We start from the raw sequence: 18,664 nt of genomic DNA, 5'->3' as shown, positions 1-18,664 counted from the left end.
TTTTGCTGTATGTGATCCATCCACGGGAGACGGACACGGTGTTCGTGTACCAGCCCGCGTAACCTCGTAACCGGTCACCATGCACGAATGCGCGATGCATGTGCGGCCACGTACGGCGTGGACCGTCACCTCGGCCAATGTACGACGTGCGCCGAGTTGAGGGGGGACAAAGCCCCGTGCGGGTGCGCAGACATGGCTCCCCGCCTCCCCCACCTGACCCCAATCACCCAACTGGGCAACGGGCCACCTCCATGCGCGACGCCGCACGCGCGCAGGCGCACTGCTCGCGCCGCGTGCGCGGCCGGCGGGGAGGCCCGCGCCGCAGCCTTTGCGGGTGCAGGAGGGCCCGACGCCGACGACCCACGTGTGGCGCTGACACCCGCCGCACGTGCCGACGCAGCGCCGCGACCGCCCGGACGGCCCGTGCCCGTCAGAGGCCCCCGCGTGGCTTGCCTGCGCGGCTGCGCCTGCGCCGGGGGCCGGTGCCCGTGGCCCCGCGCCGTGAGCGTGGCGCCGAGCCGAGGCACTGCGTCCGCGTACGCCTTTTCCCGGCACTAGTTGCCGCTAGTGGCCTGCCGGCACAGATCGGGATCGCGGCCAGGGCGGAGGGCCGGCCTCTCCAGCTACGGCGATCAGGATCGAGCCTTTCTTTTCTGCCCCTCTGTCATGCGCCCTGATCCACGACCCTCATGTGCCGCGCCAACTCGACACAACGAGTACTTTTCCGAAGGCTAGGCTGCTACTACTACTCCTCGCCTTTGCCAAGCTAGCCAGGACGGCCCCGGCAGGTGCCTTTACCCGTCACCCTCTCGACTCGTACGTGGCCGACAGGCGACACCCATATGCCGCGGTGGTTGCACACGATGACACGAAAGCGAGGCCGGCCGGATACGCGCATGCGCGGCGCGTCCGCCCCGTCGTCTCCGTCTCCGCGTGCCGGGAAAAGACGGCCCCGTGACTACGAGCATGGCCAGGGTCGCCGGTGGCGGTGCATTGTTTAGTGCAGGGCTACGCGAAAGCAGTGGCGCGGCCGCCATGGGGAGCGCTCCCCAGCTAATAAGAAAAGCGTAAACAAGCGCCGGCCCCATGTTTCCCTCACAAGCGGCACCGTGTGCTAATCGTCCTGTACGACAATCATTACCCCCCGTGTTTCGGCGCAACAAGTGCATAGTTCTGTGATTTTGTGAGATAAAAAAGTTATCAAACGTACTTTTTTTTGCTGTTTTTATCCAGTTAATCCAGATAAATCATCAAAGTAAAAGCTCGTGTTTATATTGAGCTATCGGTGACATACTATTTGTTATTTTTTGTGCATACGCTTTTGGCGCTGCTGTACTTGTGCGTGGCCTGAACACTGTACGTCTCCTAGGTTTATTACAGAGCAGCTATTCTGTAGGCAGTCACCACTGTACAATTCGGTACCAGCTCCTCTGACAACAGTATCCCCATGTCAGAGCGAGAAAAGTGCCTGGCGCCAATCATTTCTGCAGGGATCTAGCCGCGACCGCGATTTAAAATACCAGTAGCTTTACAAGTAGCAACCCGCATCCGTATGCGCGGCGCGCCCGGAGCACACCAGCCTGTAGCTCCGTTCGCATCGCCCGGCCATGTTACGCTAAGCTCCCTTTCTCCATTTGTATACTCCCGTGCATGCACGCTGGCTCCCCTCTCGCTTTGGACGATCCGACCCCTCCCTCCATCATGCTCGCGGCATCCCCCCATGTTCTCGCTATTTCTCTTTGGCAAACCAATCATTAAAGGCGTAGATCCATCGCCGCGGTGCGATTAGCGCTCAAAACTTAATTAAGCGGAATGTAACTAATAAAACAAAACTACAAAGCAAGGGTCCGGGGTTTCTTTTCCTTGACAAATGGTAGACAGGATGAAGTTAACTATCGGTCACACGCCAATGGCAATCATGGAGTCACATGACCCCTTGGCCACCTACCTACCTGTTCGTCCTCCTTGCTCCAAAGAGGAATGAACCACTCGAGTACTCGATCGCGCCACGGCGTACGTCTCATGCATGCGCGCCCTCCGCCCAAAGCCGGACATGCCAGCTCCTTGGCATAAACGAAACAGCTCTCAACAGAAAAAAAAAAAACACTCCCAGAGCTAGTACGTGGCAGCTAGCCCCGTCCTTTCGCGGGAGGAACTAATTATTATTAGATTAATTAATCGAACTACTTAATAATTAATTAGTTGGTTAATGAACTAGAGGTGTATTTGATTAGTAAAGGTGACGGAGCTAGCCGACACAGTGACAGTCTGACAGAGAGGAAGATTCCGGGGATGGATGGATGAAAAGGCCCGCGGGTTCGGAGTAGTTTAAGCAGGGCCGGATTAAGAACTGGTTCACCCACTTGATCGACATTCCCCCTGCGCTGGGTCTCGGACCTCCCCTTTGTTTAAAGAATCGGTTTAGGGGTCCGTAAATTAACCTGCTGGCTGCAGAAGTCATCGCCCTGCTAGTGCTAACCCCACAGGCCACAGCCTCTGCTGCTGCTTGGGCGTCAGGGTTTGGATTAACTAGCGGCCGCCGTGACGTGATGCCGTGCCCCCGCTTAATAATCGCCGTTGCGCGCGCCATGTGAGCGCTTAATTAAAGCGCTAGTGGCCGGGACGCGTGGGGCCGCGCGCGCGGGCGGTGGTGGGCGCCTGCGGTTGGCGCCGCGCCGCCGGATCACGTGAGGGCGGGCGGGCGCGGGCGCGGGCGCGGGGGAGGGGATGGAAGCACGTCGTCGTCGTCGCCGTCGCCGTCCAGGCATCCGGCGGATCACGTGGCCAACGCACACGCGGTGGCCCGGCGGGTCCCGCCGCCCCCCGCGCGCGCCGGGGGACGGCAAAAGAAGCGGCGAGGAAAAGGGGAGGCTTCTGCGGGTGCGGGATCCTTTTCCCCTGGGGGCCTCTCTGCGTTTGCGCGCCGTGCGCCCGTGCTCTCCAAGACTCCCAAGTCCCAACTGCTCTGCAGGTTTGTTGCGTCGTGTCCTTTTTTCCCCCAATCGTGCAGTGAACCAGTGATCCAAAATCACGGTCTTGTTTAGATGACTTCAAAATTCCAACTTTTTACACTCTCTCTCCATCACATCAATTTTGGAATATATGCATGTAGCAGTAAATATATGTAAAAAAATAACTAATTGCATAGTTTAATTGTACACCACGAGACGAATCTTTTAAGCCTAGTTAGTCCATAATTAGATAAAATTTATCAAATACAAACGAAAGTGCTACAGTAGCACTGTTGCAAGTTGCTTGCAATCTAAACAGGCCCACGTCTTGGAAGGCGAAAGCACGCCTGCGTGTGCATGTGACCTTCTTGCAGACAGCAGGCTGTGGGGGTAGACGAACGAGCGTCCAGAAAATCGGACGGAAGATGGCTGAAGAAAACGTCGTCCGGGGAATCGAGCGTGGCCGGCACGTCGTGGCGGCCCCGCCGCGCCGCCGTCGCTGTCGAGGCCACGCGAGGGAGGCGTCGGCGCGGCTCCGCTCACGTGCGGACAGCACGACCCTTAGCCTAGCCGGCCGGGCCTCTCCCGTGCCCGGTGCCCACCCGAGCCGCACCGCGGGGAGACGCGCGGACCCACCGCACGGCGGCCTCCGAACCGTCGCCTCGAGAGGCGTGACAGGTGGCCCGCGCCGCGTGCGGTGGGCCCCGCCCCCCGCCTCGGCCGGTCGCCCCCGCTTGTCGCCGAGCGCCTGAGGTGGAGGCCGCAGAGCCGAAAGCGAGGCGTCCGGCTCGGACGCCGTCAGGTGGGTGGGACGGCGCGGCGTTAGGCGGGCGGGCGGACGGACGGCGACGCCGTAGTCCGGGCGGCGCGGCGCCGCGCACGTGGCCTCGAACCCTCTGTTCCCGTCGAGTTTTTGCTCGCGCTCGCCGAGCACGCCCGACGCCTGACCTGCCCGCTGCTGCGCGTGCGTTTCCCGAGAGGTTGACGTCAACCTTTAGTCCGATCCCCCTACTCTTTTTTCCGCCGGCCAGCCGGCGGCGAGGTGGTTCTCCGAGCCCGTCAAAGGCTCTGCCGGCATCTCGACACGGGTGACCTCTGTCCCGTCCCAGGCGCAGCATGAACCACGTCGCCGAACGCTGAGTCTAGGCTCGTCACAACAAGCACAAAAAAAGAGAATCGTGACAGACAGCGACTCGTTTCGTGCAGGGTTTGGATCGAGCCGGATGGGAAAAAGGAGCTGGAAGTTAGGCGGGCCCGACCCGGAGCAACCGAGCACGTGCAGCCTTGTCGGGCCCACGGGCGGGGGACGTGTCAAGTGGGCGCCGGTGGGCCACACGCCCCACGCAGCCCAGCAAACGCCTCGCTTTTGCTTTCTCCCCCGCGCCGCCGGCGGGGACGCCCCCCTCTAGTCTCCTCTCCCCGTCGTCGTCCGCCTGGCCGTGGCTTGGCCGGGGCGGCGGGGCCGGGGCCTCTCTTCTTTAACGCGGCCGCCGTGCGGGTGCGGCAGCAGCATGTGGTGGCCAAGCCCAGCGGCGACCTGTCCCCGCCCCGGGCCAGCTGGGCGGGCGAGCGGGCCCAGATCCTCACGTGAGTACCCGCCTGCCCGGGGCGCGCTGACGCCGCCGCTGCTGCCGGCTGCCGGCGCCAGACTCTGCCTGGGCAAGCCGGGCCCCACGGCGCCGGGCGCTGCCGACTCGCTGGCGAGCAACTGTTACTGACCCGCCGTGACGCGAGCTCGCTGCCGACCTCTGCAGCTGCAGCCTGCAGCAGCCCGTGGGGTTCCGCTTGGATTCGTTGGGGGCGGCTGTTCCGCTCGTGTGTCTGCAGCAGTGATCCTGATCACTGTTCAGACCCCCCTTTTTTAGCAATTGCAGATTTGCAGTTGCATTAGTAGCACTGTAGCGTACCATCATACAAATGCCATCCAATCCATGACTGATCTGATCTCACCCGTTTTGGACTGCCGGTATCCCGACCCCGTTGGCCGTTGTTGCCCGACAGAGATCCTTGAGGTCCTGAACTCTTTGCAGTAGCCATGATTGGTCGATGCGCATGTCAACGCTCACCGGTGCAGCCATGATAGGGTTTGGACTTTCATCCCCGGCCGCCGCCAGGGTTCCGTACACGCAATTGTCAAGTGCAGATCCACGAATAGTCCATTCAGGCATGCACTTCGGTTGATGCGTTTTCTTCAGGATGGATCAGGGAAGGGAAAGGGAAACTAGTCATCAGGATGACAGGATGGATGCCGACGGCCGGGTATGGTCAGGACTCCGGGGAAAGAGTGATGCGCGTGGAAAGGGGTTGCTAGCATGGTATCCGCCACGGCAAGATCTTCCTGGTTCGGCTCAGCTGGGAGAGCAGCGGCTCATCCTCTTGTCCTTCAGCTCATCCTCCGCGCCGCTACGGCTGTACCGACCTGCCGTCTCCCGTGCGTGGTGGCTTGCAGGTTGCAGCAGCCAAGAATGCACGGCCAGCCACGGCTCTGAGCTGCCCTGCCGTGTCTCGCGCCGCGCGCACGCTCGATCCTCCACCGCAGCCAGCCAGGCACGTGTAGTAATGTTCCCTTTGTAGTTGTACGAGATGCAGTCGCTCTGTAGCGGCTGGCTACAAGCACAAACCACAGATGGCACTTGCACATCGAGGACAGATCACCATTGGCTCTCCTTGATAGTACTTATAGTGATTGGTTGCTTGGTTTAGGACTAGCCAGACTTGGACCTAACCCAGGCCAGCTGAAGCCTGTCTTGCACAATGCAATGTGCTGTTGTTTGGTTTTCCTGCATGAGCTAAGCCTGGTCTAGAAAGTTTGTGTTTGGTTAGCTTGCTAATAAAGTGATATGGTGACCTTGGCTTTTTGTGGAGGTGAAGTTACCTACTTACCTCCTGTTGGCTTCTGGGCTAAGTTTTGGTCATGTCTCTTTGCAAAAGTGAAATGAAAAACTTAGTAATATTGGCACAATGAAAATGAGTCGAATTTCAAAGTCCACATCAGTTTGCACGAATCTCACTCTCACAAGGATAATGATAAATGTAAAAACAACGGCACATGAATGGACAATCGAACTCAATAATACATCACCTGTTTAGCATCTCCAACAAGCTCTTTTAGGTGTAGTCTGTAGTATTTTCAACTCTGCAATTGGCTAAGCACAGGCAAGCTTCGTTGAGACGGATATACATTTCACTCCCCTCCAAATCGCTTTCAGAAACAAAATTGACGAGCGGATCCATTAATTACTGAGTAAACAACCTGAGCATTGCGAACGGGTGCTGCAGAGCATACCACACTGCTCATGAAAAGATTGTGCAATGACAGACGCCCCCATACCTCCGTACAGAAATTCAGTAACTAGGCTAGTTGGGTTTGTAATGCTTACTACTTGACTTCTCTTGTTTTTGCTTAGTTACAATGATTAATTACTTGATTTGACTCGAGGCCTCTCCAACAACGCCACATCAGCCAGCTATAAGATTGCTTACATAAGCTTTTCACACAGGTAGCACTCGAAGGTAGTAGTCAGCCAATAACACATTTCAATATCCATGTAGCACCGATTAGCACTTCAACTTACTGAACAATGCACACATTGTGCCACTGCCAAAAAAGGAGGATGCAAAGGTGGTGGGAGATTTCAGGCCAATCAGTCTCTCTCACAGTATTGTCAAACTCATCTCCAAGATGTTGGCTGCCAGACTATCATCAGATCTAGATTTATTGGTGTCCAGAGCTCAAAGTGCCTTCATAAGGAAAATGAGCATACAAGATAACTTCCTTTACACACAAAATTTAATCAGAGAGCTGCATAGAGCTGGAAAGCCAACTTTATTCTTGAAATTGGATATTGCAAAAGCATTTGACACAGTTAGATGGGACTACCTGCAAGAAGTGCTACATAAATTTGGATTTGGCCACAGATGGAGGTCTTGGGTGACAACTTTGCTAGCAACTTCAACATCATCAGTTCTTCTGAATGGAGCAAGGGGGAATGGTTCAGACACAGGACAGGGTTAAGGCAAGGAGATCCATTATCTCCAATGCAGTTCATTTTAGTCATGGAACCGTTACAGCTAATGCTTAACAAAGCTACAGATGAAGGGATGCTAACACCAATTTGCAATAGAAAAGCCAAGCTCAGAATCAGTCTCTTTGTAGATGATGCAGCAATTTTCCTCAACCCGGTGAGTGCAGAGATGGAAGTGGTGAAAAACATTCTAAATGCTTTTGCAAGCGTGTCAGGACTGATCACAAATACTGACAAGAGTGCAGTCTATATAGTCAAGTGTGAAGGGTTCGATTTGCAGCACATCATGGAACCTTTCCAATGCCCAATAAAATCCTTTCCATGTACATATCTGGGCCTGCCTTTACATGTGAAAAATGTCAGACGAGTAGATATGCAACCATTGATAGATAAAGTGGGGAAAAGATTGCAAACATGGAAGGGAAGGCTGCTGAATAGAGCAGGAAGGCTAAGGATAATCAATTCAGTTTTAACAGCAATACCAACACATTTTTTGACAGTTTTCAGACTGCAGAAATGGGCAATCAAGAAAATAGACAAATTAAGAAGAAGCTTCCTATGGAAAGGGTCAGAAGAGACAAATGGAGGTCACTGCCTGATTAGGTGGAGTAAAACAATGAGGCCGAAATGTTTTGGAGGGATGGGGATACTAGATCTGGACTTGTTCAGTAGAGCTCTACGTTTGAGATGGCTTTGGTATGAATGGACTTCACCAAATAGGCCGTGGGTAGGCACTGAACCACCAGCGAACGCTGTTGACAGACAATTATTCCGAGCAAGCACTGTGGTGACCCTGGGAGATGGATCTAAGGCCATCTTTTTGGCAATCTTCATGGCTACAAGGACAGGCGCCAATGGATCTCTTTCCTGTCTTCCTGATCTGTTCAAGTTAGCTTGGCGCAAAAATAAAATAGTTCAAGAAGAGTTGGTCAATCTAAACTGGACAAGAGGTTTGTGGAAGACGCAAACAATTGAAGAGATGGCAAACTTTGTGAAGCTTTGGGACTTGTACACGCTGCGCAACTCAGCAATGAGCCAGACAAGATTACATGGAGGTGGACTGCAGATGGAGTTTACACTGCAAAATCAGCTTACAATACACAGTTCTTGGGGTCTTTCCAGTGGAGCATCTATTTGGAAGGCAGAATCTGAAGGCAAACATAAATTTTTTGCGTGGCTACTGGTGCAATCCAAAATACTCACAACAGACAAATTGATGGCCAGGCAATGGCCATGCAATCCGGTATGTGTGCTTTGCAACCATGAGCAGGAGACGGCGGCGCACCTCATACTGCATTGTCCATTCGCACGATTGGTGTGGGAGAAAATGGAAGATTGGACGAGAGAGTTAGTGCATCCACCGCAGGGAGGGTTCGAAATAATTGATTGGTGCCAAAAAGAACTAGCACAACTGCCAAAGAAAACAAGAAGAACAAAAGCTGCGTTCATGATGTATGGCGCCTGGAACATATGGAAGGAAAGAAATCTGCGGATCTTCGAGAACAAACAAGGGACACCAGCTGACGTGCTACATGAGATCAAGATGGAGGTGGAGGCAAGAAGACTGGCCTGTGGAGGGCCAGAGTTACCTTAGTTTCTTTAATGTTTAGCTGCTTGTTTGGTTGGTTTGTTTCGGTGTTAGAGATTCAGACTTTTTATGTAATATCAACTCTGTAAGACACTCCAATTGCTTCTCCCAGCTTAAACGACGGTGCAGTGCTCCTGCAAATTTCTTAAAAAAGAAAAATCCATGTAGCTATGTATCCGTTATGTTATCTATAATGACATGTGCAATCTTATAGCTAGCAAACTGACTTATTATTGGAGGCGCTTTCGATCAGTAGGAGGAAAGTTTCAAGAAAAATAAGTTCTTGGCTCATGGGCACCAAACTTTTTTTTATTCAGTAAACGTTCACTCAAAAAATGTTGTTGCATGGTTTTTAGAAAAAAAACTGTCCAACCAGATTTAGAAATGAATTCTTGCTCAGTTTTCACAAATGTTGAGGGGGTTGTTCAGTAGATAATTATCGAATGAACATTCATCAGAAAACAGAATACACATGTCATTTCAATAGTACTAAACTAGGGCAGACGTTTGCTTTGCATGATTCACACTTCACAGCAATTTTTGTGCCATCGTCGGCCGCACGAAGGAACGTGTAAGGTGCAACCGCGGCCCGCAGGCATGAGGCATCCTCTCCAAACGCAGCAACCGCCGGCAAGCCGGCAACCGCCACGATACGAGCGCGCCCGTACATATGCGCCGCCATGCCCAGATGCCCCCACCTCGTCCGCAACTTCCACTTCCATTTTCCATCCTCCCCGATCGATCTGCTGGTTCGCCATGGCCACTCCGGTACAGCCCGCCGCCGCTCCTCCTCCTCGCCCTCCGCCGCCGCATCCTCACCACGACACGACGCTCACGCTGGCGCTCGCGCTGCCGCCCCCGCTGCCGCCTCCCCCGTTCGCCTGCGCGCTCTCCCCGAGGCCGCTGCAGGCGCGGAGGCCGCGGCCGGACGGCGTCGCCTCCTCCTCCACCGCGTTCGCCAGGGTGCGGTCCTCGCCGACAGGGGACACGCCGCCGTGCACCGAGTGCGGCAAGCGGTTCACGTCGTGGAAGGCGCTGTTCGGCCACATGCGGTGCCACCCGGAGCGCCAGTGGCGCGGGATCACGCCGCCGCCGCACTTCCGACACCAGCACCTCGCCGTGGCGGCGGCCGCGGGGGACCAGTTCACCGTGCAGGAGCGCGAGATCGCCACGAGCCTGCTCATGCTCGCCGGCGCACGACCCGGCGGTGTCAAGGGCAAGAAGAGCACCCTTGTCCCGTCTAGCGCGAAGAAGGAGAGCTGCAGCACGCCGACTCCTTCGCCGACCGCCGCCGCGCCGGCGCCGCCCAGGTGCGACGGCCACAAGTGCAGCGTCTGCGCTCGGGGGTTCGCGACCGGGCAGGCTCTGGGCGGGCACAAGCGGTGCCACTGGGAGAGGGCATGCGCAGAGGGGGTGGCGGTTGCAGCACCTAGCAGCTGCAGCACGTTGGCAACGTCAGGAGCGGCGGCGGTGGCCACCACGCTGGATCTCAACCTGCCGCCGCCGGGGACGATGCCGCCATTGCCGCGGAAGATCGACGAGGACGGAAGCTTGAACGCGGCGCTGGATTTGAAGCTTGGGTTCTAGAGTTGGCGTTGCTGGACACTTGGACTGGTAGTCCACTTGCTAGGTTTGATATATGTGTGTGTGTAAAACCTATGTGCATGTGTACAATGTTGGTAGCTTTGTCTGTATATTTTCTACGAGCGCTGATTCAGAAAGGAAGTTTTCTGATCTATCTGAATTGGCGGCTTGCTTAATCTGAACTCTCCAGTGTACTAACTGTAAGTCTGTAACATATCCGTGTATATGTTCAGCTGATGTGTGGTAATATAATGTGTTCGAATAACATGTGTTTCTGCCTTTTTTTGCGTGCCACGCTGACATGAATGTAGCAACAGCTGTCATTGTACGATAATGTTGTTTGATTTGTATCTTCAGATCTGCAAGGCAAAGAGCACCTGGCGTAGTTACCATTGTTCTTTCGTTTATGTAGCTATGACACCTTCCAAGTTCCAACTTAAGTTACCTGTTGTTACCTGCAGCTACTGCAACTAAAACAGCTCTTGCCTATCCAGATTGAATCATGTAAGCTCTTAGTTTTCTGCTAGCTACAACTAATAACGTGCAAGGAAGATGCTTAAACATCTCATAGCATGGTACATTGGTAATGCTGGACCTTAAGTTGCCCAAAAGTATAGCAGTAGCTAATGGGCTGACATATTGTCATAATATTCAGAATAGATATATAATGGAGCTGATTCCATATAATGCGTATGAAGGTTAATGGGCATGAAAAAATCTACATAACCTCTAACTATTTATGGTGAACTACTTTATCTCCCAAAACTATAAAACCAGATATTCTACCCCTAAACTTTTCAAAACCGGTCAAATAATTCCTCAAGTGGTTTTGAACAGTGGTTTTGCTACGGTGGCGCGGTTTTATTTTTAATTTTTTATTTATTTATGCTGAATATTTGAAAAATCATAGTAAATCAAAAAAAATCATAAAATGGAAAATTCAATTTTGTTGGACTCCACGTGAGTAGATCTAAATAGTGAAGATATAATATAGTATGCTTTAGTACAAAATTTTTTCTGTAGCTTTAGATCTATGCTTTTTTATAATTAATTAAAATAATTCAAAGCTGCAGTTTATATGGTCCAACTGTTGTGAAATTTTTATGGTTGACAAAATATTTTATGCTTGAACCGTAGTAAAAATTTAATACTTATTGGATCATAACTTAGTTATTTATGATTGAACTATTCAATAAGTATTAAATTTTTACTACAGTTCAAGCATACAATAATTTTCCCACCATAAAAATTTCACCACAATTGTACCATAGAGCTGCAGTTATGAATTATTCCAATTAATTACGGAAAAGCATAGATCTAAAGATACAACAAAAACTTTGTACTAAAGAATACCATATTATATGTCCAGTGTGTAGATCTACTCATGTGGAGTCCAATAAAATTAAATTTTCTATTTTATAATTTTTTTGCGATTTAGTATGATTTTTTAAAGATTCAGCGGAAATAAAAAAAGATAAAACCGCGCCACTGAAACAAAACCACAGTCCAAACTCACTTGGGGAGTTATTTGAATGGTTTTGGAAAGTTCAAGGGGTAGAATATCCGGTTTTATAGTTTGGGCGAGGTGAAGTAGTCCACTATAAATAGTTAGTGGATTATGTAGATTATTTTTCTAATGGACACTCCCAAGAATCCGAGCAGCTTTGTTTCACCTCTGCAGGTTTTATTTGTTTTTTGAGGCTAGCCGTCAATCCGTGCATATGCATGGGCTAATGCAGACATGAACTTAAAATCAATAAAAGCAAATGACCACATAGAGTGAAATAAAGTTATGTACAAACTATAACTTTATATGTTACATAATTGTGTATCTTATACTAATACAGAAGCTATGCCAAATAAGACCATGCTTCATGGTGTCTTGAGCCAATAAAACGGACATGTGGATGACCCAGGCCAACTAGACTTGCATTGGGTCTAAAGCAAAGCCCAAACAACTCCAGGGCTATTACAGCAAACCTATATACCTTCCGGAAGCCCGTTTGTTACATGAATTCCGGTGTTTGAGATTCATGCAGTGCCCCGTGACCGTTTGGTCTCACCTCGGCTCCACCGTCTCCTACCCGGCGCCTCCCACGCGCTCACCCGCCGCCTCTCAAGCGCTCGCCCGCCGCTTCCGTTGCTGCGCGCCGCCCCTCTCCTCCGCCACGCGCCGCTCCAGCTGCCGCGGGCCGCCCCCAGCGCCTCCTCCGCGCGCCCCACCAGCCGCTGCGCTCGCCGCCGGAGCTGCTGCGGTCGTCGCGCGCCGCTTTGCACCTAACCCCCGCCACCTCCCGCTGCGGCGCGCCGCTCTCGCAGCTGCGCCCTGCCCAGCCACCTTCACCGCGCCTACCACGGTGCACCGCCCCACTGTGCTCGCTCCACATCTGCCCGCCGTCGCCGGAGAAGAAAACCAATGAACAAATTATTTCTTACGATGTTGATCTAAGTTTTGAAAAATGTTGAATCCATTCTTTTGAAATGTTGAAATAGGTTACGAAGAATGTTGATCCTAGTATTTTTAAAAATGTTGCAATGTGTTTGTGAGAAATGTTGAATCTACTATTTTTAAATGTTGATTTATCTTTCAAAAATTGTTGAATCTAGTCTTTCGAAATGTTGAACTTTAGACATCTGATTTGGACCTAATGGGCTTTAAAGTTATATTGGTTAACCAGCTTCCACAAGTTATATAGGAGCTCCCGGGTTATTATGCACCCTTTTCAAAGGGGGCCTTCGTTCGAAATACAGCACCACCTCAGACAGCGTCTCAGTCGAAACAAACAATCATCAGTCAGCAGCTGTCTTACACTCAATTATCAGGTAGTCGTCCCGTCTTTCTTTTTTGATGGTGCAGTCATGCAGTGCTGGAACGCCGCAGGTGCCAGATGCCCCGCATGTTCTTGCAACGGCAAGCTCGTGGTGATAGGCTCGACAGCAATGGAGGCACCTTGCTTGCCTTCGTGGTGGGTGCGGCGGGTCTCACCTTTTCTGTGCCGAGATGACCCAGACGCCACTGTAACTCTGGTTGCACATTACTCTGTGTGTGTGTGACGTGGTTCCAGTGACTTCCAGAGGCCTTTCGGACCGAAAGCTCGCTGCTTGCTTGCCGGCGGTTGCCCTTGTCTCCTGCGTGGTCGCCTTGTGATGTCGTCGATCGTGGACGCCTGGACGGTGCATATCTTATGATTGCACGATGCGCATTCGATCCCTAGAAAAGGAAGTTGTGGTTCCAGACGCTCGGCCGGCTCCTCGTGTTCGCGCGCCTTTCGGCGTAAAATGCAAGAAATTAGAGCCAGGTTCTGAAGCAGCGGGCGGTTTGCTGTCTGCCTGCACAATGCCCAGAAGGTACCCTCCTGCCTGAGAAAGGTTGCCACCAGTTTGTAGCGTGCCTCATCAACTGGCAAGATGACCAAGATCTAGCGAAACGAAAACAAAAATGCTCTCATGGCATTTCTCAGAAGCCATGATAAGTATTAGGAACTCCCTTTCCATGGGCATGCATTGAATCACCAAACTTTCATTGGCACAAAAACACACACCTTGGAATGAAACACAGCTGCAAACATGCTCTGTCCTTGCCCAACTCCGTTGCTCTACAGATTTACTGGTCCGACCGAGACGTGCACTAAAAATAGCTGCATCTCCGGATAAGCATTGCGCACGAGCTTTTACTAAAGAAGAAAAGATCGTATCTTCCAGCTAAGACCGCGCCAAAAATTGCACGGAGACTATTCTCGGCCATGGCTAAAAGGGTGCCGTCGCCAGCTGCAACTGCTCCTCCGAGAGGGACCAGCGAGGGGCGGCAGGCAGCGGGGGGGCTATAAGAGGGCGCCGGCCGCGGGCGCCTCGCCTCTCTTTTTAACCACGGTTATGAGTTTGATCCGTCCTCCGGACGGACGGCGAGTTGAGCCTGTAACTGGGGACGGCGCCGGCCAATCTCGGCCGTCGGCTTGGCGGCGGTGAGGCCGCGGCCGCTCGTGGGTCTCCTTCCCGGCCCCCGCCGGAAACAAGCTGCTCCTCCCTCATCGCCGCCACCCCCCGCGCGCGTGGGCCGGACGGAACGGTGAGTTCCGATGCCCCCCTGTGTCGTCAATGCCGGTGTGGTCCTGCTCTGGTTGCGGTGGAGGGGCGCATTGCGGCTGGCTGGTGCTTTGATTCAGCCGTGACTTTTAATCTCTTCCAAAATTTTGGGTTTGGAGGATGCGGAGAATTTTATTATGTTTGCGAGTAATAATGCGGATCGAGCAGTACATTTTTGGCTAGCTCGTTGCTGAGATGTTTTTGGGGGCATTTATGATGGAATGAGCAGGATTTTTTTAACATTGCCGTTGTATAACAAAAATTGATGCAAGCTGCAGACGGCGGTGTAAGTTTTTGACAGCAAAATAGCATACATCTGACACCCTGTTTGGATGTTGGCATTGGAGCTTGGAATCAGGAATTGGAATTCGCTGGCACCAGTACCGTCGTTTGGACGTCACTAGAATTGAAAATTGGAAACGTGAGCGACTACCGCGCGGCATTCGCTTCACTTGCCCGCAGCAAATCGGAGCCCCGCACCTCGGTATTGCGATGCATTCGTCGTCTCGTCCCCGCGCCGCTCGCCCTCTCCTCCCCCAGTCGGCGGGTCATGCCACCATCCCTCTCCCTCTGCCGGTGCGCCACCCTCCCTCTCCCTCCGCCGGCGGGCCGCGCCGCCCTCCCACTCCTTCCCTCCGTGACCGGCGCCCCTCCTCCTCCTCCTCCTACTTGTCTTCCTCGCGGCCGGCGCCCCTCCTCCTCTTCCTCGCAGCCGGTGCCCTTCCTCTTCCTCGCGGCTGGCGCCCCTCCTCTTCCTCCTACTCCTCTTCCTTGTGGCCGGCACCCCTCCTCCTCCTCCTCCTCCTCCTCGCGGCTGGCACCCCTCCTCTTCCTGTGCCCCGTGGAGGCGGGCGGCATGGGTGAGCTCCGGCCCGGAGGGCGGGCGACGCGGGTGAGCTTTGGCCAGGAGGCGGGAGGCGCGGCGAGCTCCGCCCAGGAGGCGGGCGGCGCGGGTGAGCTCGGGCCCAGGAGGCGGGAGGCGTGGTGAGCTCCGCCCCAGGCGCGGTCCGCCGCCAGCATCGCCGAGTGGAGAGGAGAAGAAGATGGTCTAATTCTCAATGCCAAGGTTGGACACCCAAACATGAAATAGAATCTGTTAGCTCATTGGATTCCATCTAACAATTTCATCTACATCCAAACAATGGATTTGGTACTGTAACCCATTACCAATATTACTCTGATTTGGCATTGAACCCAATTCAATGCTAAGCCTTCCAATATCTACATCCAAACGGAACCTGATTGTTATGCCTATAGTTACCAATGAGCTTGGGAGAAGCCATGGATATGCTATAGAGCTCATTACTTGATTGTCTCCTGCGTGTAAGTTGGACAAATTAATTAATACAAATTGAATCATGTGGCACAGTTTGAATTCTGGATTGTACCATTCCAAACAAGCAGATACACCCGGTTTCAGTTTTTGTTTTCTAAAGACAGTTTTGGTTTTTTTGTCTTCTGACTGTTTGTGTTGGATTTCTGCTTAAGCAATAGCATGTACTAAATACGGTGGAATGTGCCTATTTCGTCTCTTCTCATATTATGAGACCAGCATATACTTAATAATATCCTTATGTTTGAAGTAAAAAACAAAAAGGCACTGAATTTGAAATTCTGTAGCTGATCCTTGTATTCGAATGAAACCAGAATTTACCTATCCTTTCGTTTAGCTGGCAGAGCTGTAACAATAGTATGTGGATGTCAACCTCCCACAAATTAGCCATTTCTAGCGCTGGGTTTACAATTACTTTAATGGTCTTGATTGAGCACATGGGGATCTTGTTAATTTCCTCCTAATTGGTTGGTCCTGCCTTTTCCTTACTCATTTTTATATAGACATGGTGAAATAACCGTGAACTGTGCAAGTCGCTGAGCTTTTGTTTTTTATTGTTTTCAGGATCTATGCCAGTTAGATGTGTAATGACTAGCACTCAGTATTAGATGTCACAGCAGCTTAAGGTGCAATTGGACATGCTTAATCATCAGTAGTTAGAAATTTATCCGACTGCCATAAGTTGGAAAACTTGGTTTACTCTCCCTCTTATTGCCAGCTCAACTAGTGCTTGCCAGGGCACAAGAGAGGAGGTAGCAGCTATTACCGACAGTTTCTTCATAGCAATATATGCCTTGGAACACTGACAGTCCTGTTAAGACACAGATGGCTGTTGCAGTTCTGGATCACAGCTTGAGCAATGATTACCCCTCGAAGAACATAACTGAGGGGAGGTCCCTTAGCTGGAAGCGTGTGTTTGTTCAAACTGACAATGGTTCTGTTCTGGGCATTGAACTAGAGCCAGGAGAAAATGCACACACCGTAAAAAAGAAGATGCAGATAGCCCTTAATGTATCCACAGAGGAGAGCTCACTGACATTTGGTGATCAAGTTTTGAACAATGATCTCAGCTATGTTCTGAATGACTCGCCATTGCTGCTCACCAGAAATCACATGCATAGAAGCTGCTCCACACCTTGCCTCTCTCCCAAAGGGGAAGGTCAGCAGCGTGATCGAAGTAAAGTTATTGAAATCCTTGGCTGCTCAAGCCCTTCGGCTGCAATGAAACAGTTGGTTAAGGATATCATCAGGGGAATTACCAATGGTGTTGATCCAATAGCTGTTACTGGTGGGATGGGAGGTGCCTACTATTTTGGGGATATCTTGGGCCAACGTGTTGCAATTGTTAAACCTACTGATGAGGAACCTTTTGCTCCAAATAATCCTAAAGGTTTTGTCGGGAAGACTCTTGGGCAGCCAGGCCTCAAAAGATCAGTACGGGTTGGTGAGACAGGGTTCCGAGAGGTTGCTGCATACCTCCTTGATCACAAGAATTTCGCAAAAGTTCCTCTTACTATGTTAGTCAAAGTTACCCACAGTGTGTTTAATGTGAATGAAGATGTTAACTGCAAAAATAAGACCAGTAAGAATAGATCGCAGGCTCATAGCAAGATTGCCTCATTGCAGCAGTTTATTCCACATGACTATGACGCCAGTGACCATGGAACATCAAGCTTTCCTGTCTCTTGCATTCACAGGATTGGCATACTTGATATCAGAATCTTCAACACCGATAGACATGGTGGAAATCTTCTAGTCAAGAAGCTTGACAGTGAATCTGGTCGGTTTGAAGCACGGGCAGAACTCATTCCTATTGATCATGGTCTCTGTCTTCCAGAAAGTCTGGAAGATCCTTACTTTGAGTGGATTCACTGGCCGCAGGCATCTATTCCTTTCTCCGAGGAAGAACTTGAGTACATCAGAAATCTGGACCCTATAAAGGATGCTGAAATGCTTCGCATGGAGCTGCCCATGATTCATGAGGCAAGTCTCAGGGTGCTGGTCCTCTCGACAACATTTCTTAAGGAAGCTGCAGCTTATGGCCTCTGCTTGTCTGAGATAGGGGACATGATGAGCAGGCAGTTCACTGGGAAAGAAGAGGAACCTAGTACGCTTGAAGTTCTGTGTATGGAAGCAAGGAACTGGGTTAAGGGAAGAGAATTACTTCTACCAGAAGCTGACTTTGAAGAAGATGACGACGATGATGATTGCGATGCAGACTTCACCCAGTTCGATCTCGACTCAGGAGATGATGCAGCTACATATGAAGCATCATTTTTCAACAAGTATGGGTCTATTGGGGTAAGTTGCAGGAACCCACTTTCAAAATTAACCGAGGGCAATGAGGACATCGAGGAGGATGAAAGTAATGAGGTGAGCCAGGATGACGTCGACGCTTGCACCAGTCCAGTTCCTAAATGTACTCATTCCACCTCAAAATTGCCGGTCTCTTTGAAGGGGCTTTGCTTTAGTGGAAACAGCAAGTGCCGCACCAGTGTTCCAAAGAATAGGGTGAGTGCTAAAACTGACTATTATAGTGGCTATCGTAGCGAGTATCAGTCTGCAGGTTGGAGCGCCAACGAGATGCTGCCTCCCAGCTCAAGTTTTGTGAAGCTGTCAGACTTGAGTGCCATTGAATGGAGTGCATTCCTTGAAAAGTTTCAGGAGTTGCTCCCAAGCATGTTCCACGAGAGGAAGCAAACTGCAGCCTGCAGCCCATGGCTGACGCAGAGGCTGGGCACCTCTTGCCAGTTTTGACTTTTGACAACAGAGGTATGCTTCGAAGGTATCATAGGCCATACCTGGGGTATGCAGCAGCCGGTGTGTTCGACCATGGTGTCTACTACCGGTCTAGTACTGGCCTACTGGTAGGTGGTGTATTGAGAATAAGGCCGTGTCAGATATTTGTGTTTCCAGCGGAATACTGTGACGTCTGTGCATAGGTATAACTTACGGGTGGTGCATTTTTGTTTCTATATGTATGTCTGGTGACATTGGACATGATATGTGCTTTTATGAGGGAGTATGATGGCATTCTCAGTTCTTGGTTATTGCCATTGTAAATATTGTGGACAGTTATCATAAAATGTCATTTAGATAA

The 18,664-nt window shown here is 51.4% G+C and overlaps 2 protein-coding genes across 3 annotated transcripts; both read left to right on the top strand.

Moving 5' to 3' along the window:
- Window positions 1-9,320: 9,320 nt before the first annotated feature.
- LOC112898317 (zinc finger protein ZAT2-like) lies at window positions 9,321-10,151 on the top strand. Its single transcript, XM_025966663.1, has one exon. It carries the CDS (start codon window positions 9,321-9,323, stop codon window positions 10,149-10,151), a length of 831 nt encoding a protein of 276 aa, XP_025822448.1.
- Window positions 10,152-13,966: 3,815 nt separating this feature from the next.
- Window positions 13,967-18,664, top strand: LOC112896212 (phosphatidylinositol 4-kinase gamma 6-like). Of its 2 annotated transcripts, none has more exons than XM_025964134.1 (2): window positions 13,967-14,214; window positions 16,129-18,664. In XM_025964134.1, exon 2 carries the CDS (start codon window positions 16,354-16,356, stop codon window positions 18,319-18,321), a length of 1,968 nt encoding a protein of 655 aa, XP_025819919.1. In that variant the 5' UTR covers window positions 13,967-14,214; window positions 16,129-16,353; the 3' UTR covers window positions 18,322-18,664. The 2 variants fall into 2 exon arrangements, with proteins under 2 accessions (XP_025819919.1, XP_025819918.1); XM_025964133.1 differs by lacking the exon at window positions 13,967-14,214 and adding an exon at window positions 14,712-15,297.

This window comes from Panicum hallii, chromosome 6 (assembly GCF_002211085.1).
Source record: "Panicum hallii strain FIL2 chromosome 6, PHallii_v3.1, whole genome shotgun sequence".
NCBI classification, from domain to species: domain Eukaryota; kingdom Viridiplantae; phylum Streptophyta; class Magnoliopsida; order Poales; family Poaceae; genus Panicum; species Panicum hallii.
The sequence above is the reverse complement of the archived record's forward strand: the minus strand, read 5'-3'. Positions and strand labels throughout refer to the sequence as shown.